Below are 26525 nucleotides of genomic sequence, written 5' to 3' on the forward strand. Positions count from 1 at the left end.
GAACTCCACAACGCCTGAAATGTATCAGGCCAAATATGCGAACAAAGACGAGATACATTTCCCCTACAAGCTAGGACGCCACAGTTGTCATTCTAGTTGCAGCTCTGCTCCTCACGCGCTATAAAAGTGGTGCAAGTATCTCCTCCCATGCAGTCGCCGACACAATAAAACCAAAGACTCTGTCAAATATATCCATTTCGAAGTTGCTCCCAAGACGATAAACAGTTTCCTTCGGGTTCTTCTCTTTCAAAAACGCGCCAGGAGAAGAACCGTGGACGAAAAGCGCCAAATACACACGACCCCCGGTAGCGAGACTCTGCACCAATCACAGCTCGGGACGGAGGTGCGTCACGTCCGGATACACGCGCTCTAAAGAGAAGCGCAAAACATCGTAAAATAAAATCACAGCGACCCCTAGTGGCGCCACTGTGTAAAACGGGAAACATCTTTCCACTCGACTGACGTTGACAACTTGTGTTTGTGTTTTTCAAATCAAAATTCTATTGATTCCAGCCACTGACAGGTTTGAATATTATTTGTCTTTGTCTTAAGGCTGTTTACCAGATTTGCTTAGACATTCGGCAATCTGGTTAACCTGTTCTCCCTGTAGTAAATAACAGGACAGTGAGAAAAATGCTAAAAATGGCTGGTGGACGTGATGGTGAGTAAGATTTGCCTGACAGGCTTTGAATATTATTTTGACTTTGAATGTATTTGAAAATTTAGAGTAGACGAGTGTTGCTGTGTATTAATTGCTGAAAAAGTAAGATTAACCCTGAATGAAAAATGCTATTGTTTGCAGTAGTGCGCTTCTGCACAACCATTGAGGCCTCTTTCTCAGTAGCACCACATGAAATGTATAGATTTGAAAATCAGAAAACACTTTTCTAACGTACTGACAGTTTCTGGGTTTTAATACTGGTATGGGAAACAATCTCCCACACACACACACACACACACACACACACACACACACACACACACACACACACACACACACACACACACTGCTGGTAACATAATTTTAGGCCAACCTTGTTTTGATACATCCAGGAGGACTTCTCAGAGCGAGGTGAGGCAGTCTGTGGTGCATGGCAGGCGTGTTACAGTGGTGGACACTCCAAGCTGGTGGTGGCACTACCCACTGGAAAACACCCCAGCACTGGATAAGATAGAGATACAAAACAGTGTCTATCTCTGCCCCCCTGGGCCTAGTGCCTTTCTTCTGGTCATACCACTTGATACAATGTTCTGTGAGGTTTTTAAACCATCCTTGGAGGAGCATTTGAAACTGTTTAACACAGATGTTTTAAATCATACAATTGTGCTGTTTACTGTTGACTATCCCTACAGTCCAAACATTTTAAAACATCAAATCAGCACGTGGCCAACACTGCAGTGGATACTGCATCAGTGTGGGAACAGAAAACATATCCTCAATGTTGCAAACGATCAGCACAGCTTTCAGGTGCTGAGACTTTTTGAGAAAATAGAGGCCATGGTCACAGAAAATGCCAAAACATACTATTTTATTGATGAGCTCACTGGGAAATCTCTCAGAAAGAACATTCAAACACTTAAGGAGAAGGCATCGAAGAGGATTGCCGATGTGCAATCGCAAAGGAAGAAACTACGAGCACTCATTGACGGTTGGTAACAACTCACACTAACCCAATAAACACTAGTAGTTAAACAATTGTGAAATTCATATTCTTATATTTAACAGGAGGGAAACTTCTCCCAGAACATCTGAGGCTGGTGATGCTCGGGGCACAGTGGTCAGCAAAAAGCTCAGCTGGCAACACCATTCTGAAGAGAGATGCATTTATCGTGCAGTCCAGAAGGACGACTGAGTACTGTGAAGTGAGACATGGTGCTGTTGCTAACAGAAGACTCACAATAGTGGACTCCCCTGGTTGGTTCTATAACCACAACCTGAGTAACACTTGTGAGATGGATGTGTTTGAAATCAAAAACAGTATCAACATGTGCCCGCCAGGGCCTCATGCAATTCTCCTGGTAGTTGGCTTGTCTTCAGCCTTCAGTGCTTCTTACCAGAAAGCTCTCCAGGAACACATGAGTTTGTTCCCAGCGGATATTTGGAAACATACTATTGTTCTGTTCACTAGAGGGGATTGGCTTGGCTCTAAAACTGTGGAGGAACGCATAGAGAGTGAGGAGGGTTTAGTGTGGCTGGTAGAGAAGTGTGGAAACAGGTTTCACATTCTCAACAATAAGAGCTGTGACAAGGAGCAAGTGACTGAGCTGCTGGATAAGATCGAAGAAATGGTGGCAGGAAATGAGGCCACACACTATCACAGTGACCCACAAGAAGCCGAAGACATGGAGGCCCAGAGGAAAGCAGGTCAAAGGAAAGCCAAAAGAATTATGCAAGTAACTCAAAGACAAGACAAAGTCCTTACGGAGTTGTTAAGAGGTGAGCAAAGAGTCTTGGATTGTTCAAGCACTAAATACATTAATGGAAAACACTGTTACAATGTATTAATACCTTCATAATGAAAACGGTCTAAGCATTTACACCTTCTCCAGGAGACAAAAGACAACCACAGACTGATCTGAGGCTTGTGCTGATAGGAAGAAAACAGTCAGGGAAAAGCATGGCAGGAAACAGAATACTTTTTGATGAAATATTTGGAGCAATGTGGATGAAGAAGGTAAGTAAAAAAAGTTTAAACAATTACCGTACTTATGAATAATATTTAACCACGGCTTGTAAAATACCAAAGGATTGTTATTGAGTATTTGCATTTTGCTTCAATTTATCATTTGAAACCTCTAAAAACTAAAACGAGTGCTGCTTTGTTCTGAGACAAATATGTTATACATTCTGGGATTTTTTTTTTTTTACTTTTTAGGAATTCCAAGTTGACCAAGGGAACAGAAAAGCTCTGAAACATCAAGCCTGTATCGACAGACTGAACATGACCGTTGTGGAGGCTCCCGGCTGGTCTACAGACACAACACCAGATGATTGGGTGAAACACGAAGCTATGCAAAGTGTCTGCATGTGCCCTCCTGGCCCCCGCGCTTTTCTCCTGGTTGTCCCGATTTCACAGGCTTTTAGACAAAGTGACCTGAGGGCATTGGGTCAGTTGTTGGAACAATTCGGAGAGCAGGTCTGGAGACACTGTCTGGTTCTGTTCACTTGGGGAGACTGGCTCAGCAATAGATCTGTTGAGGAATATATTGCCAGAGGAGGAGAAGCACTTCAGCGGCTTGTGGAAAAATGCATGTATAAATATCATGTTTTGAACTGCAACCGTTTCAATGATGTGTACCAAGTCATCAATCTTTATGAAAAAGTTGACAGGATCATTTCAAGAAATAAAGGCCACTACTCTTTAATAGAGGGCAGGTTGCATAAAGGACTGGCAGTGCTGACAGAGGAGGAGTGGCACGTCAGAGAACAAGAGCTTATAGATCGCACCTTAAGGGTTTTGGTACAAGAAATTGAAGAGCCACTGACACTCCTTGCGAAGGGGGCAGCAAGCATCGACGGGGCATTCATTCCAAGCAGTAAGTTTGCATTTTTTCCAAATAAAACACCACGTAACAATTTGTAGAATTTCATCTGTGTGAAAATATAAACATGCTCAAAATATCAATCTTACTGAAAACAACTATAATGTTTTTAATGATTTTAAAAACAGAATGAGTTTAAAGATAAAAATGATTAAATAAAACAAACAAAAAAAGAACAGAATTTTCACAAAAATAAAATGACGGTACATCTTGTCTAACATAAAAGTCCCACTTTGTCCAAATAAACCCTTTTTCAAATTAAGTCAGAATGTGATTTTTATTTTTTCCCCGAATGTCAGTTATAATTTCAGTCCAGTCCTTGATCGTCGGTTCAGTTTGTGTCAGCCATTTCTTCGTAATGGCCAACAGTGTACTCCAGAAGTATCCACTCACTGTGTCCATGGCAGGAGTTTTTAGGCTTAAGTTCATAGTTCTGAAGTCCAGTGGGATTTAATGTCAAAACCTGGAGTGGTGCTTCTTAGTTACAGAAACGTTGCACATGACGGCTAAGTTGTATATGTTTTTCTTTTTGGCTCTTTACCCTGCCTTTAAAATTGTTATGGTTTAATCGTTACGCGTTCATTTAAAGTGGTTGTTTTTATGTGGTTAACAGTGAGTCAAGACGTTCCTTCTGAGTATGAAAGTACACAGTGGAAGAAGAGTCATGCCAAAGTGTCCGAGTGGCTGGAGCTGAGGGTGGGGTCCTCAGGTCAGACTTCAGGAGTGCACAGTGCGGTGGGCAGTGAAAACCTGACTGATGAAGATTATACAACAAGACAACATTTCCAAGAGAAAATCCAGGAGAAAGTACTCAACACAGCAGATTACACACATTGTCTACAGAAAAGGCGTACAAACTCTTTGTAACTGTACTTTCTCCTCTACACATGAGTATTTTTTATTTTGCTTGAAAGGCTGGAGCTTCATGGAATCATTATTGTCTGACGTCTTTAGAGTGAACAAAAATATAAATAAAAATGACCAGTAAAGTTAAGAAATTGACTTCCAAATGCTTTTTTCTGTTATTGCTTGGCCTGTCTTGCATTTCATTACAGGTGTTAATATTACCTTGAGCTGTGTTACTGTGAGCGGGCTCAGCTCCTAATAGATCTGACCTTTAACTTGGCCTGATGGCGTCACCTGCTTGTTCCAATGGTAATAGTTATGTTAAATGCTATAATGAAAAACATTTAAGGTGATCAGTGACATCTCCATAGACAAGCTGACCATCCAGAACGGTTACAAAGTGCATCTCAAAGCACTTCATGTGACAACAGACTTGAGTTTTACCCATATAAGCGCATAAATACATTTATCATTATGTTATCCAGTTTCATATGCTGCTTTATGTGTAATTAATCATAACCAAACATAATTGATAATTGAATAAAGAAGGCACCAGCAAAATCTTTTAAATTATTTTAATAATGTTAAACTTAAAAACATCTCCATTGCATTCTACCACCTCCAAAGGCACAGTCATACTTACAGACCCAACTCATTAAACACTGCCACTAAACCATTTTGTCATACAGTTGAGTTCACTATAAAATTACTAAATTGTTAAAAAAAAAAAGCTCTAATAAATGCTGATCAAACAATGAGTGATATGTTTGAAACAAAATGTGCTGGTTTGATGGCTACAATGCCTGCTGATTGCAAACCCATTGTAGCGTATAAAGGTTAATGAAGCCTCGTAAGGCCAAAATATGTTAACAATTAACCAATTAGAACATTAAGTGTTTAAAACAAAGATGTTAAAGCAAAACAACACCAATGGTAGAGTAGAGATGCACTGAGATGAGCATGATCAGGAAAACTGAGGATTGATGTTGGAGGACTGTGCAGAAAGATTTAGGCTCCACTCCACTGTTAAAAACAAAACAATTCAGACAACACTAATCAACATGTGCAAAGAGGCAGGAACATAGCCTGTATGTGGAAATTACTATTAGGATTAGAAACTGAACATTCAATCACAAACCAATAATGTACACAATGATTGCCAAGAATGTGTGACAACACATCACCATACACTGCACAAGAGGTTCACTTAGTGACAACAAAATATTGAATAAATTTACAAGTATATTAGTGTTCTTAATGAGGCACAGTCCTCTTTTAAATAATAAGGAACAATGAGGTTTGAGGAAAGTGACCAGGCTTGGCACAAACAAAGAAGCATTTAAATAAGGCATAGAAATGTCAGGGAAAGTGAGGCCACAAAGAGATGAATGAGAGTAAACATAAATATGACACACAGAACCTCCCATAGAACCAGCTGTTCTACAACTGAGAGGATTTTGCAGCAAATAATGAGCGCGTTAGTCAACACCTGTGACAGGCACTCTTAGAAAACATTTTTACAGTCAATTCAAATCAAACAAACACACATGAAAATCTCTTTTTTTCAATGTCTTTCAAAATATGTACAGTAAAAGCATTTAGCACTACAGCTGGACCTGTAATCACACACAATATAATGAAAGGGCTATTTCAATCAAGGCTCCAGAACAGTGTGTCTTCAGTGCTCATTTCTCAAAAAGACAAACACAAAACACTCAGTAAGTGCACACAACAATACCAACTACCCTTCAATGTTTTAGGAGCATTTCCCCAGAAGTAAATAAATTAGTGCCAACACAATAACATGTACAGATGGCATTGGTACCCTCCTACCGACGTAACCTTTACACAAACAGACTTTTTTTCAAGACCACTTTGAGATGGCAGTGACAGTTGCAGGAGGAGGAATTCCTCGGCTATGTGACCACAAGACTGCAGGATGCAATGTAATAAGAGAAATTTTTGCAGCCATCAGTTAAGAGCTATACAACAGTCTAAGTGTAGAAGCCACAACTTGCCAACGATAGTGAGTAAAATCATTGGAAACAGGCTTTATAGATACAGCAGCAGCACCACTACTATGTGTGTTAAAAGACGATTACATAAAAAAGTTTTACAAATAAATAAAGTATACACATGTTTTTGTACATCGACGTGTGAACAAGAGACATCATTCCTATTTGGTTAGTTCTCTGCTGATCCAGTGGCGAAGAGGACTCTCTGATCAGTTCTGGCTAGTTTGGCCGGAGGCTCCAGAGACTCATCTCCCAGGACGGTGCCATCTGCTTGAAGAGATAATTCTTGCCCTTCCTCGTCACTCTCCTCGTCATCTTCCTCTTCGTCTTCTGAATACAAATACAATCGTTACATACAACTCTCCCATACATATTGTACAAAATGTTTAGAACATTTTAATAGTATAATGACCTTTGTCCGGATCCAGCTGGTGTAGCCCTCGATTGAGGCTAGCAAACTTAGAAAGACAAAACATCCTTTTAACAAGCATTACTGTAGCTCTTAAAAAAAATACTTAACAACATTATCTTCTGGTCTTTATGGTCTTTGTAAATAATAATAATAATAATAATAATGATAATAAATCTTTTATTTATATAGCGCTTTTCAGGGACCCAAAGTCTTAAATCCCGTTCCAATGTATCCAATATAAATCATATATAAGATTAGATTTTATGAAAGTAATCCTATGTCAGATTAGATTGTATGTATGTAATCCTGGACAGTAAACAAAATTTGCAAACAATTTAGTTTAGAAAAAAAAAATCGAGTTGTCTAAAACAAATAGGATCTAGTGTATTGTGTATTAAAGTTACGTCTAATTACATCATCTCAACACTAGTGCAGGCCTCTCTCAACAGTGCTGAAGACTGTGGACATAAATGTGTAATGTGTATGTGATGTACCTCTCCCATGACAGCGATAGGGGTCTCTCCTTTAGCCTGGGCCACTCTGTGCTCAATCAGGTAATACATGTACTCATCATACAACAGGCGGATCAAGTGAAAGGAACCGAAACTGGCTGCACTGCGCAGAGTCAGATCCCTGATCACCATGGAACTGGGAAAAGGAAACAACAACAAAAAGTATCTAAGCCACAGATCAAGAAGTGCATGCGACAGTGAAAACAACAGTTGATTTTCACTGTAATTTTGTGCCTCGTACAAAAAGAGGAAAGAACTGCATATTGCTTTGACTCCAGGTTGGAACAAAAATAGTATTGTGTGTGGGGAAACAGAATTACTTTGGATCAAAACTACATCAAAAACAAAAATACATGAATGCTGCCATTGTAGATTACCATTGTATTTGTGAAGACTCCGTTGAGATGAAGTGTGTAAGTGAACATTTTAGTCTTCCCCACCACTAAAGTCCTCGCGCCTATATTCTGTTGACAAGACTACAGTCCTTGATATAGTCGAATAGCCTGCTGTCAGTAAGTATTGTAAACTTTTGAAACTAGCTGAACATTTGCTGAATGTCCTCCCTGCTCTCATCCCCATTTCACACTACACTGTCCTGTTTAATAAAGCCTATGGCCCTTAAATAAAAAAAGGAAGAAAAAAGAGAAAGAAACTATCGCAGCCACGACAGGGCCCCTTCTACGCTGAGAGAATGGCCAATGTTTCAGGGGCTTGGGCCAATAATGGTCAGGTTGGGGGCCCAAGGCAGTTGTGGTTATTAGGTTCAAGTTTACCTGTAGAAAGACCACTTGAGTAGGAAGAGCTTAGCAGCCCTTGGAAATGCAGGGCTGTGTTGGTAAGGCTTTAGAACCTGGGACACTACGCCATCGAGCCACGCTGCCCACTGCTCCAGTGAGTTCTGCTGCTGAAGGGTCAGTTTGAAGTCTTGCTCCAGCCTTTGGACAACGCGGTCCTCACACCTGCACACCCACGATGCTTGTTCCTGCAGACAATGATCCAGATCCCATTATTCAACACATGTTATTTTTCACAACCAATACTTTTACTCCATGCACACAAAACGCTCTCAAAAACAAACCTGGACATTAGCAAAGTCCACTCGGTTAAGGTCGGACAACATCTGGTTGATCTGTGCTGTGTTCTGGAGGACCGCACGAGCCGCCTGAGCCAGATGGTTCAGACTAGTGTATCGTCTCAGCGTCTGGGCAAATGCATTTGCAGATGTAACCTGAGAAAAGAACAAAGTTGAGGGTAAACCTTGACATATGGAAATATATACAAAAAGGTGATCATGAAACCAAGCAGTTCTACCTTAATGCGGACCATTTCCTCAGGAATATTCATCATGGCATTGGTCAGCCAGCTCTCGAGGCTCTTGGCAAAGTTTCGGATCGCTTGGGTTAAGGCACCTGAGGAAAACAAGTAGGGACAGAAACTGAAAACCCGGGATCATAACAGCACCGGTGCCAAGTTTAACGGTCCACGGGATCAATAAGCTTCAGCCCTATTGGTACTCTTAATGGTTCTGAGGATTAAAATATGAGTATGAAACATATTTCCGCTCATAAGATATATTCCGTGCACACAACCTGACAGCACTGCTTTTGGCTCTCTGCACTGAGTAGCACACACAGACGAAGATGGAGAAGAAAACACGGACATGCAGTGCAGACGAGACAATGCAAGGAGGGGACTTTGACAACGTGCACTGGAGACACGTGTTGTGTGCATGGGCAGCAGTGTGTAATCTGGCTCAGCTTTTCTCTAAAGTTATTTTCAGAACACAGATATGCTGTTGATTCCTCCATGATGCCATGAAGAGTGAGGGAGTAAATTATTGAAACATTTAGGACGCTAATATATGTCCGGAATTTTACCCTAGTTAACCCAGTTTTTTAAAGTTTTTAAGTAAAACATGCAATGTGTGTAATTTGTTACATGTCTAGTGTGGGCTTACTGGGAATAGGCCGAAGAACATCGGGAATGAGAATCTCAACCAGGCCTTGGTACAGGCTGTTGTCGCAGTCTCGGCTCCAGCGCAGCACAGGATCATACTTACACAGCAGCACAAGGCAGGTCTTTGGGAGGCGTTTCTCTGACTCATCATGACTATCAAATACAGAATAACTGAATTAACTTTTAGGACATAAATCTATAGCAACCAAAAATTGTTTTTGTGACTTACACAGATATTGTAGCATCTCCAGATGCATCCTGGCTGAATCTCCAGAAAGTCTTCCACAGAGTCTCTACCAGAGTGAACTGAAGATTTACCATAACATCCAGTATCGCCTAAACAATGAGAGGATTCAATTTAAGTATTTTGTTCAATTTGTATTTAATCTAATTGTCCAAGAATCTAATCATAAGTTTATAAAACTTCTCTTAAAAATTCTCTCTCAAAGTGGTAATTCAGTATAAACTCAATGCATACTCACGAGCCTAAATATGCACTCAAAAACATACTCACCCACCCATGCGCGTGCACACACACACACCCATGCACACGCACACACACACACACACCCATGCACACCCACACGCACACACACCCATGCACACGCACCCACGTTCACACACACCCACACACACACACACACCCACGCTCACTCACACACACACACACACACACACACACACTATTTGTAAATAAATAAACAAATAGCACAACCATTTACCTCACAGTGTTCTCTATAAAGCAGCTGGAAACTCTTAATGTGTTCAATCTCAATGCCCTCTGGAAGAGACTTCCCTACAAGGTCAATGTCTGAAAACTCAGGGAGAGCTCTAGATGCATCTGCAAATAAAAACAGAAATAGTATTGAATTGAGGTTGTCACTCAGCCACTCGTGCATGGCCTTCATGGACGATAACACACCTAAAAATTGTTGGTACTGCTGGACCTGTGTGCTGATGTCCACATGAGCTGAACCCTGCTGCTGCTGTTGCTGCTGCTGAGCTGCTCCTGCTGCAGTGCCGTTAGTCATGCCCTCTACTTTGTGTACTGGCTTCAACCTTTAAAAAATATATATAGTGTTTCAGCAGTATAAACTGTAAATGTGATGAAAACAGATGGTTAGATGTTTTACCTCTGTTTCTGAGAAAAAGGCTGTTGCCTCATGGCCAGATGCTGTTGATCCTCCATCAGACGCAGAAGAGAAGAACCAGCCTTGATCCTCAGTCCATAATAGTGATATTTAGAGTTACCCCTTAAGCAACAACACACGCAAATATAAGGTGTTATTCATAATACTGACAGCAATTTACAAATATGTTTTCATAAATGTAGTTAATTTCGGCATTTATTAAATATAACAACAAAACACAACTCGCTGTTTAACCAAATCCATGAGTAAATATTTCTTAAAACAGCCACCTCTAGTTCCCATCTTCTGCATGTATTTAACTTGTGTCCACCTTTTACACCAATGAATGACATTTGGCTGCTCTGTTTTCATTAGGGGTCACCACAAATCACACAGTGACTTGGCCGGACACTCTCCCTGTCTACACCAGCCACATTACTGTGACTGGAGAGGACAATTGGGTGGTCTTACACAGGGAAGCAATGACAGTATGTGCTTTGGCAGGAGTGAAACCGACCATCCTTCTATTCCAGGACAAATACTTAAAGCACTACACCACTGCTTAGAACAGTTCAGTAGCTGTATCATTGTCACAAACATGACCAATGTATTAAGCAAACTTCAGTACATACCAGCACATCCTCTTGATTATAGAGTCCATTTTTTAAACAGATTTAATAACATTTGAGTGAGTTTTGATTCCTTTCTTACCGTGTGCCGAGACGCCGCGTCCGTAGCCCCATGAACACAGACCGAATGAGTTTGCCGAAAGATGCAGCGTTTACAGGCTCAAGTTTTTGCTCCTGGCAGTGTAGCAGATAGTGGCAGTAGAGAGTGGAGCGTGGTAGACTAACACCTTCAGCTGTCTCATAGTTGTCCAGCAACCACTGTACCTGACAAGCAAGCAAGGAAAGAAGAAAATAGGCTAGTACAATTAGCAAGGCCCAAAATACAGATTTGTATATAAAATCAGCATGCTTGTTTGTTAAAAAAAAAAAAAAGATAAAACAAAACATGCACATCCACTGAAATTATTTCAATATTAAGATATACATTTGCGTGCCGTGGCATACAACTCTGGTATGCAATGAATCTATGAGTTGCAATACTGATGGAAGAGCTGCCAAACATATGTTGATACCTGTGAGATTATGGAAATCACTAGGATGAATTTGAGATGAAAATGAGTGTTGAAACGATGGGCAAATCAAGATGCCCATTTCACATGCAGTTGAATGATTTATGAAAATTATGATGTCATAGTTTTATTTTGTTAAAAGAGGAAGTTACAATTAAAAACAAGTTTTAAACATTTATATTTAACATAGTGTTTATCATAATTTTGGTGTTACTGTTTACACTTGAATTGTGTTTTCCACTGGACAAAACACAACTATGACTTCATCTACAGTGTTGAGAACAAAACAAGGAGAAATTGCTGCGCTTAGCGCCTCTGCATACCTTCTTGTCTGCCGACGGCACGCTACTGTCCTCGCCCTCTGTAATACTCACAGTAGCTGGGGAGGCGCGGGCAGTGTGTGAGTAAGTCTGATTACTGCTCGCTGCACTGCTACTGCTGCTGCTACCGCTGCCCAGCATGTAACCCCCCTGGATCACATAGCTGCCTGTGGATGCACCATTGCTGCCTGCCACTTCCCCTGCCCCATTTGTGGCACCAGTGGTCACCACAGTAGCAGCAGCAGCTGCAGCACTGGGGGGCTGAGCCACAAACATAGACACACCGCCTGTGGTGCCTGCAGTCACAGACACTGTAAGAGGAGTTCCAGGTGTGGAAGCCTGTGTGCCGGACGTTGGCTGGCCCTCATAGTACTGGCCAGCAGTGGTCTGTGTGTACAAGGAGGATTCCGAATATGGAAAGGTGCTGGAACGGCTAAAAGACAGATACAGAGGATAAAATGAAATGAAACTAATATTGACCAAATAAGTAATTATATCACATATATAATGGTTTAGTTCTAACATTGTACTGGTTGTGTAGTTGGTCTCTCCTCCTTCCACATATTGCACTTGATTGGTGTATACATGTTGAACTGGCACGGTTGTGAGCTGCTGCTGGACCTAAAAAGTTTTGAACACACACATTAATACAAAGATTTTCGCTGTCCTGTTTATTCATGAGACCCATTCAATGTCTGTCCACAGAAAATGTCTGGCCCTGTGCCTCGGATGCTGCAATCTCCCTTCTGCCCCTGACCTACTAGAAAATTCAAGGCCCGCAATGAAGGCTGAATGTGACCTGAGCTGGCACCTGCAGGTTGGACTTCTAGCCCTTTCACTGACTGTATAGAGAGTTGGTACAAATACTGCCAAAAATCCAGACAGTAGAAGTATTTGTTATAACCATCTCTTGTGCAATCACTGAATATCAGGCCCTGGCATTCTTGCTATCCTATCTCAAGCAGCTACCAATCTTCTACGCTCCTGTTTGTGACTAAAGCTGTGTCCTTGCAGCTAGGGGGGGTAACTGAAATCCAAAGAGACAAAGTTACGTCTTGTTATAATGAGATGAAATAAATGCATAATGTTAAACTTGGATTTGATGTGAAAACAAAATTGAAAAATCACTTACTTCTGGACTGATGTGAACAGACTGTAGATTAGTGACACTGATTTGAGTGCCTGGCTCAGTCTTGGCAATCTGAGAGGTCGCCTGTAAAACTGACCTCTGTAAGAAGACAAAGATTGAATGAATTCAAAATGGCGAATGAGGTGTTAAATGCAGTTGATAATATTTGTTTGTGATCACCTGCTGTGACGTCTGAACCTGCTGAACCACCTGTGTGGGCACACCGGTCTGTATAATAGTGGGTGGGGGACTTGAGTCTGACACACTGTCATTTGAGTGAAGTGAGCCCTCTGAGGCACAGATAAAAAATATATTAAAACACAGTGTAAATCTACATCTTTATGATGGCCAACAATCAGTCAATATCAGACACTGAAATAAAGTTCCCTAGAATCGCACTACACTAAGAATCACATTACACTTAGAATTGTACATTTATTAGAGTGCAAATACCGGCCTGATATCAGGGTACCAGCCTTTTATTTGATATTTTTTGGGGCCAAAATCCTAATCAAAGGAAATACATGAAGCGTTCTATAATCAACGTATGCGATGCAGACACTGCACTTAATATGATTACACTGCCTGCTTACAAGTTTATAGAGTAACAGGGCTCTGGATGTCTAAAATTAATTGATTTAGTAGAAGTGGGCGGTATATTCAATTAGTAATTAATCAATTTAATATAAAGTATATCATTAATAATAAATACAAATATATATATGTAAAAATGCTGCAAAAAGATCTAACAAAAAATACAAATCCGAATAAATTAATGTTGTAACATTTCAAACTTTTGGGTGAGCGTGATTTACAATTGTTTCACATTTATCTGATACATAAAAACTTAATAAACAAACAACTAATACATTTTAAGATTTCTACTGTTTCCCTTTCTGTTGTATTGCCAAAATATATTATCCTATAGTAAACTCCATAAAAACATCAAGATATTAATATAATTCCTGCCCAATGCCAGTAACTGAGTTTGTAATAATTTCATATCAGAAAGTGTTGGGAAAATGACCAACACTGGCTATTCATCGGTCTTAAAAGATCTCCAGAGCTTATCGGATATTGGCTGCTCTGGATTCTAAAAATAATTTGCATCAGCCATGAAAAACCCATGTCAGTCAATCTGTAAGTAACATACGAATTAATTTATACGGAATAGTTATAAGTTTAACACTTTACCTGTTACAGTAACAACAATGTACTGAGGAGTGCTTTGAGAATTTCCAGATTGTGAGGGGGAACCCTGGATTTCCGCTGTCACATACTGTGTCGAGGCCGGCTGACCCTGAGTGGTGGCCGGGGCAGCAGCCTTCAGTGTGGAGATGGTAGTGGCTTGTTCGGTGGGAGCAGTTTGTCCTGTGGGTGTGACCACACTGGCAGTGGCCACAGATGTCTGAATCTCTGCCAGGAACTGGGGCGTAGATGCAGGGGTGGAGCCAGTATCAGATTGCCCAGGTGTCAAAGAGACACTAGCCCCCTGGGGTTGGGCAGTGGACTGAATGTCTCCTACGTAGCCTGTGGTGGCCATTATAAAATATGGGGTTAACCCTAGAAAAACAAACAAAAATGTAAAAGGGTGAGAGTATTCCTTGAATTTGGTTGCCATTCTAGAATTTGATAACGTAAAATGCTCAGGTTGAGGCCAGGTATTAATACTCATCAGTAAAACATTTTAAAAACTATCAACAAACAGAAAATTAGGTTGGAGATGATCATTGTTTGTGATTTGCTCCCCAAACTGATCTTAAGTCAACTTTAAGTATGACTTGTAAAGTTCATTTCATGTGATAAAGCACTTACTCAATGTGCTTATAAGCAACAAGACACAAGTATTCTTCTGAGTGCTATAATTAAGTGCTATAATTATGTCAACTTGTGTGGTTAAAAACATATTTGGCTTCAATTCAAGTATTTTACAGTACATATCAATAAGGAACAATTATGTTATGAAAAACATATTACATGGTAGTAAGTGTTATATATCCCGTTATATCTTATTACATTGTACTGCACATGTTTCCTATGTACCGTAGTTGACTGTTTGACACCTGCACACGCTATATTACCACGCCCCTGTAAAAGACCTTAATGTAATAATTATGTTTCTTATGTTTAATAGGTGGTAGAAGCATAAATCGTGGCACACATCTCATGGCAGATTACATATTAATAGCTGTACTTTGAATGTGGTATGATTCTGATTCTGAATGGGCAGTTAGCGATATGCAATCAATGACAGCCTTTATCCAAGATGTAAGGTGAAAATGTACTATGCCCAGTTACAGACAGTAGATCCTTTAGAAATGGAGCATTTCTACCGGTGTAAACCTGGATAAAATGTACTTGGTCGTGACAGAATTGAGGCTAACTGCCTAGCAGCATGGTAACTGTAACATGGGCAACAAGCTAACTGGTCTCTACAACAACCGCCATTTTGTACCTTTTGCATTTGACATCGCCATAACAACAGCCTGCTTGAGTATGCGTCTATGGCTGCGTCGTCATGGTAGACGCATTTAAGAGTGCCTCGAAACAGTAGCATGTACAAACAACCCCATCGCCGTCCGAAGACGAGTCAATAATCAATGTGACGGCTAGCAGCCCACGCTAACCTCGGCTAGCAGTGAACGAAAGGTTGGCTGTTATGGCTACAGTAAGAAGAGGGGAAAAGCAGCACAACTCTATTGAACCTTTGATTAATGCGAACATTTCTAATATTGTAAGAGCGTCACCTCTGGATCCACGTATGTGTTTCCCACTGGTTAAAAATCTTCTGTTATATTTATGGCGGATTCAGTTGTTGTTGTTGATTCTCGTTGCTGGGTTCTTGTCGCCAGGGCTACCGTGGCTATGGCGCTTCGTTCTCACCAGGGCAACTGTTGCTACCCACCGGCTCTCTTCCCTCCTCCCTGGCTTTTCTGATTGGCTCTCTCCTGCCAAATCCTCTTAAAGCAAACGGTACAGCCATGAAGCATCTTCACAGCACCAGCACACTGCTTATGTCTGTTCTGACACAGTAACGAGTAGTATTTATTATCTATGTGTCTTAAAGAATAAAGTCTATAGTCTAAGACGTACAACTATAATAGGTGGCGTAATGTAACACTAAGAGAAGGAGAAGAAGGAGAAGGAGAAGGAGAAGGAGAAGGAGAAGGAGAAGGAGAAGGAGAAGGAGAAGGAGAAGAAGAAGAAGAAGAAGAAGAAGAAGAAGAAGAAGAAGAAGAAGAAGAAGAAGAAGTTTGTACTTCTTTGAGTAACTTTTGGTGCAATACTTTTACTCCTATACTTGACTTTATTGAAGTAATTACTCTTACTTGAGTAACAACGTTAGTTACTCTTCCCACTGTGAGAAAGTCTACAACTGACAAAAGCTGAGTTGAACATTTGTTTCTTGCACCGTTCTGTCAGATTTTTTGACAGTTTGTGTCATTCTTGTGTCACCAGATTCCAGGGTTTTTGCATTATTGTTTTGTCCCTCCAACTATAAATGTCAAATTATTAAGATTTTACATCCAGACTACTCTTAAAGCTGAGGAAAAGCAAGACCACATTGTCCTAAAAAGTGTTTGTTACTTCATGTTCAGGGTAATAGTTTGAACACAACCTGATATGGTTTAGCCTACTTAGATTATGTTCAATCAATAAACTATGACACAAATAAACTCCACGATGATCCTAATACAAATTAATACATACAAAGTTAAAACGTTTTGCACAACAGTCAAATATTTCAAGGCTGCTGCTTGGACATTACCACAAAAGCCAGCAATGTCACTAGTATTTGTTACCTCTATCTGTCAAATTCTCAACCACATCAACTAGGTATGTAGTAATGAGTGTACAATTCAATGATTTCTTCAAAGAAAACCCGTTTTACATGTATTGTTATTTTATATATTTTTATAAATCTTTATAAATCTCTTTTCACATGTCGTCCAAATCTACACATATTTTTGTTGTTTCTGTTGGTGTTGCAGGTGGGGATGTGAACATGAAAGCAGAGTAAAAGAGAACTACAATAAAATACCGTCAGTGAAACACCAAGACTTCAGTGTGGTTGTCACAAAGAGCATCATTACATTGGTGCGTCCCCTGATGGTTTGGTCAACTGCTCCTGCTGTGGACTTGGAGTTTAAGAAGTCAAGTGTCCATTCTGCAAAAGAGACAAGACAATCCAAGATTCTACATATGGAAAGTTTTGTTTGGAATCTGTCAATGGAGTGGTTCAGCTGAAGCAGAATCATCAGTACTTCTACCAAATACAATGTCAGATGGCCTGTACTGGTGAGAGATACTGTGACTTTTGCCTAAGGACAAACAAGGAAATGTTCATCCAGAGGATTCCATTCAGCAGTGACTTCTTCTCCATGACCTTCAGCTGCATCAGAACATTCTATGAAGCCTGCATTCTCCATGAACTCTTAGCTAAAGCACTCAAGAGTCCATGACTGTTGTCACTCGACCCAAATTAGAAGTCTCAACAAACGGCATCTGGTTCTGCAGAAGTGAAGATGCCGCCAAGATCATAATCATCTGCAACAATACTGACTGTTCTGTGAAGAAGTTCCACAAAGAGTGTCTTGGTCTCAAGAATAACTCCACGAAAGGATGGTTTTGTCCAAATGGCCGAACGTCAAGGAAGTCGACCAAATGAAGAATGGATTATCCTGATGTATTATCCTGATGTTATTTTACACGGGTTATGAGTTATTTCAAATTGATATTAAAGATTATTTCCTCAATAAAGTTGAAAAATTTGCTTCTTTGTTATCTCATAATTAGAAAATTGGAAAGTTAATATCAATATTATTAGAAATTCTTAATCAAATGCAAAGAAACAAAGTTATGAAGAAAATGCAACGATCATGGAATTTTATTTTCACAATACTATCAAAGTTTTCCACTAATCACAAAAAAAAAAAGTTTGAGTAAATGTTCCATCGAAAGAAATAAACAATTATCGCAGTTAGAAAAGTCATGGCTTAGTTTGAAAAAGTCATAACACTTAATAAGTAGAACCACCATCAAAATAGACAATCACAATAAGAAATGGCTCAGTTTGAAAGACGCATAAAAATCAACAGTTTTTCATCTTATTGATAACAGTCAAAGAATTTAATCTGGACAATTGTACAGGCATTTCTGTTGATATCATCTAAACTACTGGGGGACAAGCGTTATAGAGGGCACAGGCAACTGATACAATCTTGTCCAATGTTGTAACGGTACAGTCCTCAGATGTCTCAAGCATACTGATGGGAATGGTAGTTCCCAACATGCCATATTTCTGCCTCAAGCTCCCAATAACTCGTTCGACATGTATGCGGACAGACGCAATATTCTTGGTCCTCTCAATTTCTTCTGCATCAAGTTGGGTTTTTCCTCTTGTGAATCCTGGTATATTTAACGATGCTCCTCTTGCTGCTACGGAGTCTTCAATATCGAATCCTCTATCAGCCAAGACTGTATCTTGTGGTAGCAAGAAGTTCAGATAGCCAGAGTGCTCGGTCACATGTTTATCTGAGGTGTGACCACCCCATCCGTTGGAGATGAAAGATATGTGACCTTGAGGAGTGATGCTGATCAGATATTTAACAGTGTTCTGTGACTTGTACTGTGAGTAAGTCTGTGCTCTCGCCTCCAGGTCACTGGGCCTCTCGCAGAAGATTTCAAAACAATCGATAATTGAAATACAGTTCTTATATGTGGAGCGAAATGACATCGGCATTGTCAGCTTAACCACGTCTCTGTCTGGCCAAAAGAGAAGAGCAGGTACAATACGCCGATACATGATATCAATATTTTCTAGAAACATCCGAGACACAGTTGTAGGATGAACATTGAACAGAAACCCGAGAAACACATCGTTCAGTCCGTGTTTGATTTGAAGGATAACCATCAGAAACTGCTGAAATTTTGCAATAGATCTGTAAGTCATGTCACCTGAAATCAATTTGAACAATGCCATCAACACAGTAAATGATGGCAAGCCACAGAGGTTGTTCACTTTATCATTATTGTTCTCAAAACCCTGCTTATCCAGTCGCCAAAACTTGAGTTTAGTTCTGAGTTCTCCGTTCTCATTTCTTAGCAGCTGGTTGTCACGGAACAGAGCGTCGATGCGGTTAACAGTCAGATACGTTTGTACACTTACATTCACAGCATTAACAGATGTTGTACTAGGTGAGCAATCATCACCGTCACTTCCCAACGCCAATAAAGCACCAGCAGCATCATTCTGCTCGAGTCTGAGTAACTTTCGACTCTCTTTTTTTCTCAGGTTGGAGTTCATATTAATAGCTCTCCGCTTTTTTACTTTCCTGACAGAACCGAACACACTTGGCACATAATCAGGACAGAGAAGATCATCACTTTTCTGGCCTGAAATGAAATAAAAACAGTATTAGAAAGAAGGGCCTAAAAGTGAGATGATATAAAACATTACATAAGCCTTGGCCTAGGCATAATCTTGCAGTTATTACAAATTAAAGTAGCCTAGTAACTGATGCAAAATACATAACTACTAGGCTACTTGTGGCAAAGTAGCAGAATTGATAAATATGATGAACCTACCAGTTATAAAATGTTCGCTACACAATCGTGCTGTGGCGGGGTGTGGTGTCCAGTTGTCGCGTTGTATGGCTGCTAGCCATTTCGACCGTCTCTCCGGGTTTTTCGGGATTCTGTAGAAAGAAACTCCGACTGTTGTTTCCTGACGGTTGGTGCATCCAACTGCACAGCAAGATTTACCCATCGTGGGTCCAGGATGACTCCAATATTAGACTTATCTTAACTTGTTTACGTGCTAGTCTTTCTTGCAGTCCACAATGGCGGGAACATGTGGCGGAACTACTCTGAGTCAAGCGACGTCACTGCATTTCCGCTTTACTAGAACCTTCTTCTTCTTCTTCTTTTAGGCGGGCGGCAACCAACGTTTAGGTGCATTTCCGCCACCTACTGTGCTGGAGTGTGAGCCAGAGTGTCTACACTTATGTAAATTCCAATGTTTCTCAAATTCTCTTTATCAGCTTTGTTCCTCTTAAGAATTTTAATAAGGCATTGCATTCCCCTTCTGTGGTTTTCAATATATTTTTAAAACTGAACACTTCTTCTCTGCTTCTGATAAAATCTGATAAAATCCCTCTGATGACACGCTCCACTGTCTCAGTTTCTGCTCCACATTCACATAATCCTGATGTTTGTCTTCACTAGAACCATACCGCGCTCTGCTCGTGCTGCAGAGGCTGCAGGTGCGCCTGCTGTCCGCTAGAGGGAGCTCTCTGTAGACCTAGGCTGCAGTGATGGCTGTGGGTCTTTTAAAACATCAGTGTAATTGTGTACAACTTTCTCATAGACCATTGTTCTGCTGTGCCCGATGAATTCAGTGAAGACTTGGTTGTAAATGAAAACAAAACACAAAAGCTAATATTTGGAAATGTAAATTTAAATTCCACCTAGGTTATGAATGAGTAATACTAGTGTCTGGAGGGATCGGCTGATTGACCCTAGATTGAACTAGACTAAAACATTTGTTGGACAATTTCTATTTGCACAAAATATGTTTTAGGGAAAGCAAAAATGTCCAGGCAAAATCCATATAATTTGAAGGAAAATAATTCGGTATGTCACGCTGAAACAACCTCTACCATAAAAGGGACACAGTGCATGTAATGAGATTGTTTAAAGCTGTGAAAAGTGCACACACTTCATCTAATGTACATTCAATAATAAGTTTATTTTGCCATTGGAAATGCTAAAATAATGTAATGCTGAGATAACATTATATTGTACATAAGAGACATGTCAGCCTTCACATTTCATTTTCTTTTTAACCCAATTTATTTATGCTGGATTTGATCAGAAGTTAATTTAGAGTAAGGTGTTTTCCAACCAGGGCAATGTTTCAGATTTAGAAATAAAGTGAAAGTATTATTTTTTATTTCAAAAATACACTGTGCATTTTACATGTTGTCATAGTGTTTGGGACATCAATACCATTTAAATAGTCATTTTAGGCAATTTTCTACCATGGTCAAATGTATTTGCCTGGTGGAATTCCAGTTAGTGAGCACTGGAAGTGTGAGCCAAAGCTGTTACTCCCCTCAAGTTTAATCAAGCTCCAAGTTGTTCGTCAGATATTTATTTGTCATACAGAAGGAGTGTCCAACATGTCTTACAAACCATGCCTCACAAATGTCGACACAAGCCGTCAGAACTAAAAAGACAAACTTTAATTAACAGTCTTAATAACAAAAACAACCAAAAATGGCCTCATTGGCCTCATTCACTCAAAGGGAATAATCACTTTAGTCGTCAGACGCCACGGAGCATCACCTCGTGTGGCTCTTCAATTAGACAGTGTACAATAAAGACTTCCCCCAAGCAACATTAAAGCGGAACAAAAAGAAAAAGATCCCCTCTTAGCTTGTGGTTCTACTGAATACTTACACAAGAACATGAATTTAACAAAGGATTAGTTATCTAAAACTTTTTGCTACTTAAAAGTTTACTCTAACAAATGTATTTTAAACTGAACATTACAAATATGAAATTATGAGAGTTGTCTAGCAGCTACACTACGAAGAAAATTACAAAAATGATTTGGAACCACTCATTTAAGGAACCAGATTCTCAGAAACACACCCTCTCTCTCAAATTAGTCTGTACTTTCCCTCAAAAAATATATGATGGGATCTTAGTCCATAAGTTTTGTTTATGTCTCACTGTCTACTGCTTTCTTGGTGTAATCAGAATACTTCAATGCCATTCTATACATTTTTATGCCATTGCTTTGTCTCAAGCCTCAAATTGCAAGAAAACAGGGACTACCATTATTGCTGAATTCTTAGTTTTTGGTTGTGCTTCATACAATAAACTGGCTAAAAATGCCTGTGCCAGGAAGGACAGCAGGACAGGACTGTGGGTTAAGTTTAAATAAAAAATACTATATTATGTTTTGTTGATGTTTTTTTAAATGAATGTATGTATGTATGAATGCTGGGCACTTTTAGCTTCTCCCACCTTTTCTTTCCGATGTGTTTGTTTTATACTGCAAATGTCAATAAACTGAAACTGAACTGATAAGATTTGTATTTGGTTTTTCAGTTTCAGTCCTACTGGATGGATTTCATAAGATCAAACAAGAAGGATCCTTTCAAAATCCTATTGGAATCATGTAGGATTTTTAAAATATACCGTATATTAGTATGCCTCAAATGTATTTGAAGGGTGATTGTGGTTGACTTTGTTTCTGATCCAAAAGAATCTTGACATGACTCCTTATGACCTTCCACCTGCCACTTTGTTAGAATGTTATCATCTCATATATACAGTTCATTATTCATATTCTACAAATTAAACGAGTGACCTTTCACGAGTGGAACACATTTTATACGTGTGGCCTTTGACTAGATAAAAGTGAGTTTTACATTTGCCACCACACATAATAAGAGTTTTGTGTTATCTGACATTGAAAATGTCACTGGCTTCACTTTGTCTGGACAATAAACTGCCTTAAGTTAGGAACGATTCCTTATTTAATATGACAATTGGTAAAAAATGTTACTCTATGCTTATTCAATACAACAACTTGATTGTATAGTTCACAATCATATTCATATTCCCATTGAAAATCATTTCTTAAATTTAATTTTGTCATGTAACAGTGGCTTGGCGATTGACCTTTGCTGACATATGTTAATTGCCTCCATTGATTCTTAATTATGCGTCAAAGTAAAATAAATTTTAGTGAGGGACAATTGGGCCTTTGTAATTTTAAACAATTATGACATTTACAATATTTGTTCCACCTTTGGTCGTCCTTTTGTTTTCAAAAAGGTCTTTGATTGTATCTATTTCAAACCAGTCATTCCACGTCGGTCTGTGTACAATGCCACTAAACCCCTTTATAAACCACACTGGATCATCAAGCCATCTCTTACAAACAGAGAGGCTGCTCAAAGCACACACCATGTGGAAAGCTGTAGTACTTGTGTTCTGTTTGCTGGTTGCAGGTGTTCAGCCAATGGAGAACCCGTCTTATGGTGTTAAACTGTGTGGTCGGGAGTTCATCCGTGCAGTCATCTTCACTTGTGGAGGTTCACGATGGAAACGGTCACTGCAGAGTTCAGGTGAGACAATAATACTCTATGGTCCCCAGGGAAATCTCTTTTCACAATTGTACATTTTAAAAGGAACAGCATTTATCGGAATAGATACTCATCTGACACAACATAGTGACATGACATAATGTGGCATGGTTAAACTTTACAGTTTGTTCAGTAAATGGCTGTGGGGATGAGACTGTAATACAGGAGTGGGAAACATTTTCGGCTCAATATCAGATTATATTAGATTTTGTATTATGGGTGCAAGGACTGGTGTTTATCAGGGGCATACGTACTGATCATGGATGACATAGGTCAATTTAAAATAAGCACTAAAGGAATAATGACATTAAAATGTATATAAATCTACAACATCAAATTGGTAAAGGAATGTTTGTTACATATTATGTTTGATTTTGATGTAATCAGGCATATTTCATATTAATATTAGCCTATAATGCCTGTCCCATTAATATATCTTAGTCCCAAAAATATTGCGCAAGCCTATCAGCCACAGTTTGGCATAGATCTACTTACTGCAGCTGTTTTACATGATTTTAGTGAGGAGCTTGACCAACTCTCACTCAGTTTTTCTGTTTCTTAGAAGTTGGGACTGACAAAACCAAAGTAGCCTCGTCTACACTTAGTGTGCACGGTGCGCACTAAAGACATCATCGCTGCTTATATCTTGCCTGACCAGCCATTCCCAACACGTTTTGGCAAACTACTTTGGCAACTACCTCAGAATGTGGGCGGGGCTGGCCGGTCAGGCAAGCTTATATCATGACTGTAGCTCGCAGTAAAACTCAGGGTTGTACGTTGTTGTGTACATTTAGTCAGATAGAAGTTGTAGAAGCCACTGTATTAGGACAGGCAGGGCGACGTTTTGATGCTGGGATTGATCGGTAGTTCGTGACCCACGGGTTCCCCACCCCTGCTGTAATATTTCTGTTTAAAAAAATGTTTACTGACAAAAAGTTTAAAAAAAAACTGAGATTGAATGAATGTAAGGGTTAATTATTGTAAAGCAGCTAGCTAATTTGATACATAGGCATTATTTTACAATTTTTTTGACAACAACACAACAAAGATAGACCTTTTTATTTCCCACACTCTTGAATATATTAGTTCCAAAAATAATAATCTAAGTATTGCATTTACCCTGGATTGGCTTAACATTTTGTGTGTTATGAGTTTAATTTTATTTCAATCGATGTTTACCAACGATGTGATTTTTCTGTAGATGTTTTAGATTATGCATTCCGGTACCAGCAAGATGAGTCAACAGAGAATTTGGGGCAAAACTCAGCAGAAGAAACCATCCTCCAAAGGAACAAAGACTCCCCCTTTACCTCCAAGGAGAGTGGGCATGGAGAGTTTACCAGACAGGCCCGCTCCTTCATCTCAGAGGAAATTCTTGAAGCCCTGAGGAAGGCTGACCGCAAGGGACGAGATCTGGTGTTGGGACTGTCCAACGCTTGCTGCAAATGGGGCTGTAGTAAGAGTGAAATCAGCTCTCTATGTTGAACACATACATTTGATTTGATCAAGGAACATGACCTGAACGATTTCACTTTTTACTTAATATATTTGGATTTTTTGATTTGAGAATGGAATCAAATCATTGTTGTTGAACTACTTTCATTTTTAGATAAGTAGATTATATGTGAAGGGCTTGTGTGATAGGCCCAAATGTTGACCTGTATACTTGGAAGTCATTTATTATACAATAAACAAGTTTATCCATATCCTCCTCATACATGTTCTGCATTCCACTTGTGTTTTAAGATAGGCCAGAGTTGTCCAATGTGTTGCCTGCCAAGGTGTCTCATTTGGTCTGCAAAGGGGTACTCTACAGAGATTTGTAAGGGGAATCAGTTTTAATTATATTTTGTGCTTAAAAGACTGTCAGTAGTTGCAAGGGAGACCAAACAATCAATCCTACTTTAAAGGGACAATAATAAAATACAAAATCTTTTCAAATCAAATCAAATCAATTTATTTTTGTAAGGCCCAAAATCACAACAACAGTTGCCTCTGAGGGCCACAGGGAGAAATGAATCAACAATGTCTGTGGTGGCGATGAAGTCAGACAATGTCTGTGGTGGCGATGAAGTCAGACAATGTCTGTGGTGGCGAGGGACGATGTCCCAGGGTCCTCTGTCCTTAGACTCTCCTTCTCGGCCAGGAAAAACTACAAAAAAAACCTCTTTGGGAAAAAAGCGTAGAAACCTGGAGGAGTTCCAGTGAAGGAGAGATCCGACTCTCACAGACGGACAGACGGACACAAGGAGACTGGAGCTGGACCCACTCTTCAGGCAGGTGAGGGACCGACTGAGTCGAGCTGGACCCACTCTTCAGGCAGAAGAGGGACCGTCTGAGTCGAGCTGGACCCACTCTTCAGGCAGAAGAGGGACCGTCGGAGGCGAGCTGGACCCACTCTTCAGGCAGACGAGGGACCGTCGGAGGCGAGCTGGACCCACTCTTCAGGCAGATGAGGGACCGACTGAGGCGAACTGGAGCCACTCTTCAGGCAGATGAGGGACCGTCTACACAGGGCAGGGACCACTTCACCAGGGGAGGGGCATCTGGGTCCACAGGTCCTCAGAAGTGAGAGAAAGAAAAGAAGGCGGTGAACAGTTTGCAAGTGGAATCAAAAAATAAATATTGTTTGATAGCATAAGTAGTCAGAAGAAGAAGAGGATAGTGCTCAAGCTGTCATACTTCCCCCAACATAGTTACTCCTAGGGCAGCGTAGCTGAAGCTGTGGGTTTATGTTTCTGTTCCTAACTAGTCTGACCATAAGCGATTTCGAAGAGGAACGTTTTAAGCCTGGACTTAAATGAAGAGACTGTGTCAGCATATTTAACATGGGTCGGGAGCTGATTCCATAACACAGGAGCTTGGTAGCTAAACGCTCTACCTCCTACTGTACTTTTAGAGACTCTTGGCACCACCAGAAGGCCAGCATTCTGAGAGCGAAGAGCTCTGTTTGGATGATATGGTTCTATAGCATCTTTGAGGTAGGATGGGGCCATGTCATTTATGGCTTTGTAGGTCAAGAGTAGAATTTTGAATTTGATTCTAGACTCGACGGGGAGCCAGTGAAGAGACTTCAGCACTGGCGTAATGTGCTCTCTTCTTTTTGTTCCTGTTAGTAATCTTGCTGCTGCATTTTGAACCAGTTGAAAGCTTTTTATGGAGCTTTTAGGACACGCTGCAAGCAGGGAGTTACAGTAGTCTAATCTAGTCGTTACAAATGCATGGATAAGTTTTTCGGCATCACTTTTAGGCAGGATTCTTCTGATTTTGGCGATGTTGCGCAAATGGAAATAGGCTGTTTTACAAGCTTGATTTATATGAGCTTTAAATGAGAGCTCCTGGTCAAATAAGACTCCAAGGT

The 26525-nt window shown here is 40.1% G+C and overlaps 4 protein-coding genes across 8 annotated transcripts; 2 read left to right on the forward strand and 2 right to left on the reverse strand.

Annotated features, from left to right (window-relative positions):
• Positions 1-1127: 1127 nt before the first annotated feature.
• Positions 1128-4420, forward strand: LOC140358550 (GTPase IMAP family member 8-like). Its single transcript, XM_072443457.1, has 5 exons — positions 1128-1649; positions 1727-2437; positions 2551-2675; positions 2877-3537; positions 4157-4420. Exons 1-5 carry the CDS (start codon positions 1247-1249, stop codon positions 4408-4410), a joined length of 2154 nt encoding a protein of 717 aa, XP_072299558.1. The 5' UTR covers positions 1128-1246; the 3' UTR covers positions 4411-4420.
• A 530-nt stretch (positions 4421-4950) lies between these two features.
• rfx1a (regulatory factor X, 1a (influences HLA class II expression)) lies at positions 4951-15909 on the reverse strand. Of its 5 annotated transcripts, none has more exons than XM_072443460.1 (18): positions 15749-15909; positions 14196-14564; positions 13182-13291; positions 13005-13100; positions 12396-12493; positions 11876-12305; positions 11126-11307; positions 10418-10537; positions 10207-10343; positions 10007-10125; positions 9514-9620; positions 9286-9437; positions 8640-8737; positions 8407-8556; positions 8102-8310; positions 7311-7464; positions 6817-6862; positions 4951-6734 (listed from the first exon to the last, which is right to left on the reverse strand). In XM_072443460.1, exons 2-18 carry the CDS (start codon positions 14542-14544, stop codon positions 6574-6576), a joined length of 2718 nt encoding a protein of 905 aa, XP_072299561.1. In that variant the 5' UTR covers positions 14545-14564; positions 15749-15909; the 3' UTR covers positions 4951-6573. The 5 variants fall into 5 exon arrangements, with proteins under 5 accessions (XP_072299561.1, XP_072299563.1, XP_072299562.1 ...); XM_072443462.1 differs by lacking the exon at positions 15749-15909 and adding an exon at positions 15457-15638 and having other exon boundaries at positions 11126-11301; positions 11927-12305; XM_072443461.1 differs by lacking the exon at positions 15749-15909 and adding an exon at positions 15457-15638 and having other exon boundaries at positions 11927-12305.
• A 2016-nt stretch (positions 15910-17925) lies between these two features.
• On the reverse strand, positions 17926-19848 carry LOC140357703 (uncharacterized). The gene is made up of 2 exons (XM_072442218.1): positions 19590-19848; positions 17926-19397 (listed from the first exon to the last, which is right to left on the reverse strand). Exons 1-2 carry the CDS (start codon positions 19768-19770, stop codon positions 18172-18174), a joined length of 1407 nt encoding a protein of 468 aa, XP_072298319.1. The 5' UTR covers positions 19771-19848; the 3' UTR covers positions 17926-18171.
• Positions 19849-22986: 3138 nt separating this feature from the next.
• On the forward strand, positions 22987-24765 carry LOC140357704 (relaxin-3-like). The gene is made up of 2 exons (XM_072442219.1): positions 22987-23146; positions 24366-24765. Exons 1-2 carry the CDS (start codon positions 22987-22989, stop codon positions 24647-24649), a joined length of 444 nt encoding a protein of 147 aa, XP_072298320.1. The 3' UTR covers positions 24650-24765.
• The last annotated feature ends 1760 nt before the right edge of the window (positions 24766-26525 follow it).

This window comes from Eucyclogobius newberryi, unplaced genomic scaffold (assembly GCF_026437365.1).
Source record: "Eucyclogobius newberryi isolate DKJ021-1_F unplaced genomic scaffold, fEucNew1.0.hap1 SCAF_13, whole genome shotgun sequence".
Taxonomy (NCBI): domain Eukaryota; kingdom Metazoa; phylum Chordata; class Actinopteri; order Gobiiformes; family Gobiidae; genus Eucyclogobius; species Eucyclogobius newberryi.

Coding starts and splice junctions, on each gene's coding strand:
- LOC140357704 (XM_072442219.1), top strand. CDS start 22,987: ATGTGGAAAGCTGTAGTACTTGTGTTCTGTTTGCTGGTTGCAGGTGTT. Junction 23,147..24,365: donor ACGGTCACTGCAGAGTTCAG/GTGAGACAATAA, acceptor ATTTTTCTGTAG/ATGTTTTAGATTATGCATTC.
- LOC140358550 (XM_072443457.1), top strand. CDS start 1,247: ATGTTCTGTGAGGTTTTTAAACCATCCTTGGAGGAGCATTTGAAACTG. Junction 1,650..1,726: donor ACTACGAGCACTCATTGACG/GTTGGTAACAAC, acceptor TATATTTAACAG/GAGGGAAACTTCTCCCAGAA. Junction 2,438..2,550: donor CCTTACGGAGTTGTTAAGAG/GTGAGCAAAGAG, acceptor CACCTTCTCCAG/GAGACAAAAGACAACCACAG.
- LOC140357703 (XM_072442218.1), bottom strand. CDS start 19,770: ATGGGTAAATCTTGCTGTGCAGTTGGATGCACCAACCGTCAGGAAACA. Junction 19,398..19,589: donor TAGCGAACATTTTATAACTG/GTAGGTTCATCA, acceptor ATTTCATTTCAG/GCCAGAAAAGTGATGATCTT.
- rfx1a (XM_072443458.1), bottom strand. CDS start 15,478: ATGGCGATGTCAAATGCAAAAG. Junction 10,344..10,417: donor CCTTTTTCTCAGAAACAGAG/GTAAAACATCTA, acceptor TATTTTTTAAAG/GTTGAAGCCAGTACACAAAG. Junction 10,126..10,206: donor GCAGTACCAACAATTTTTAG/GTGTGTTATCGT, acceptor TTTTATTTGCAG/ATGCATCTAGAGCTCTCCCT.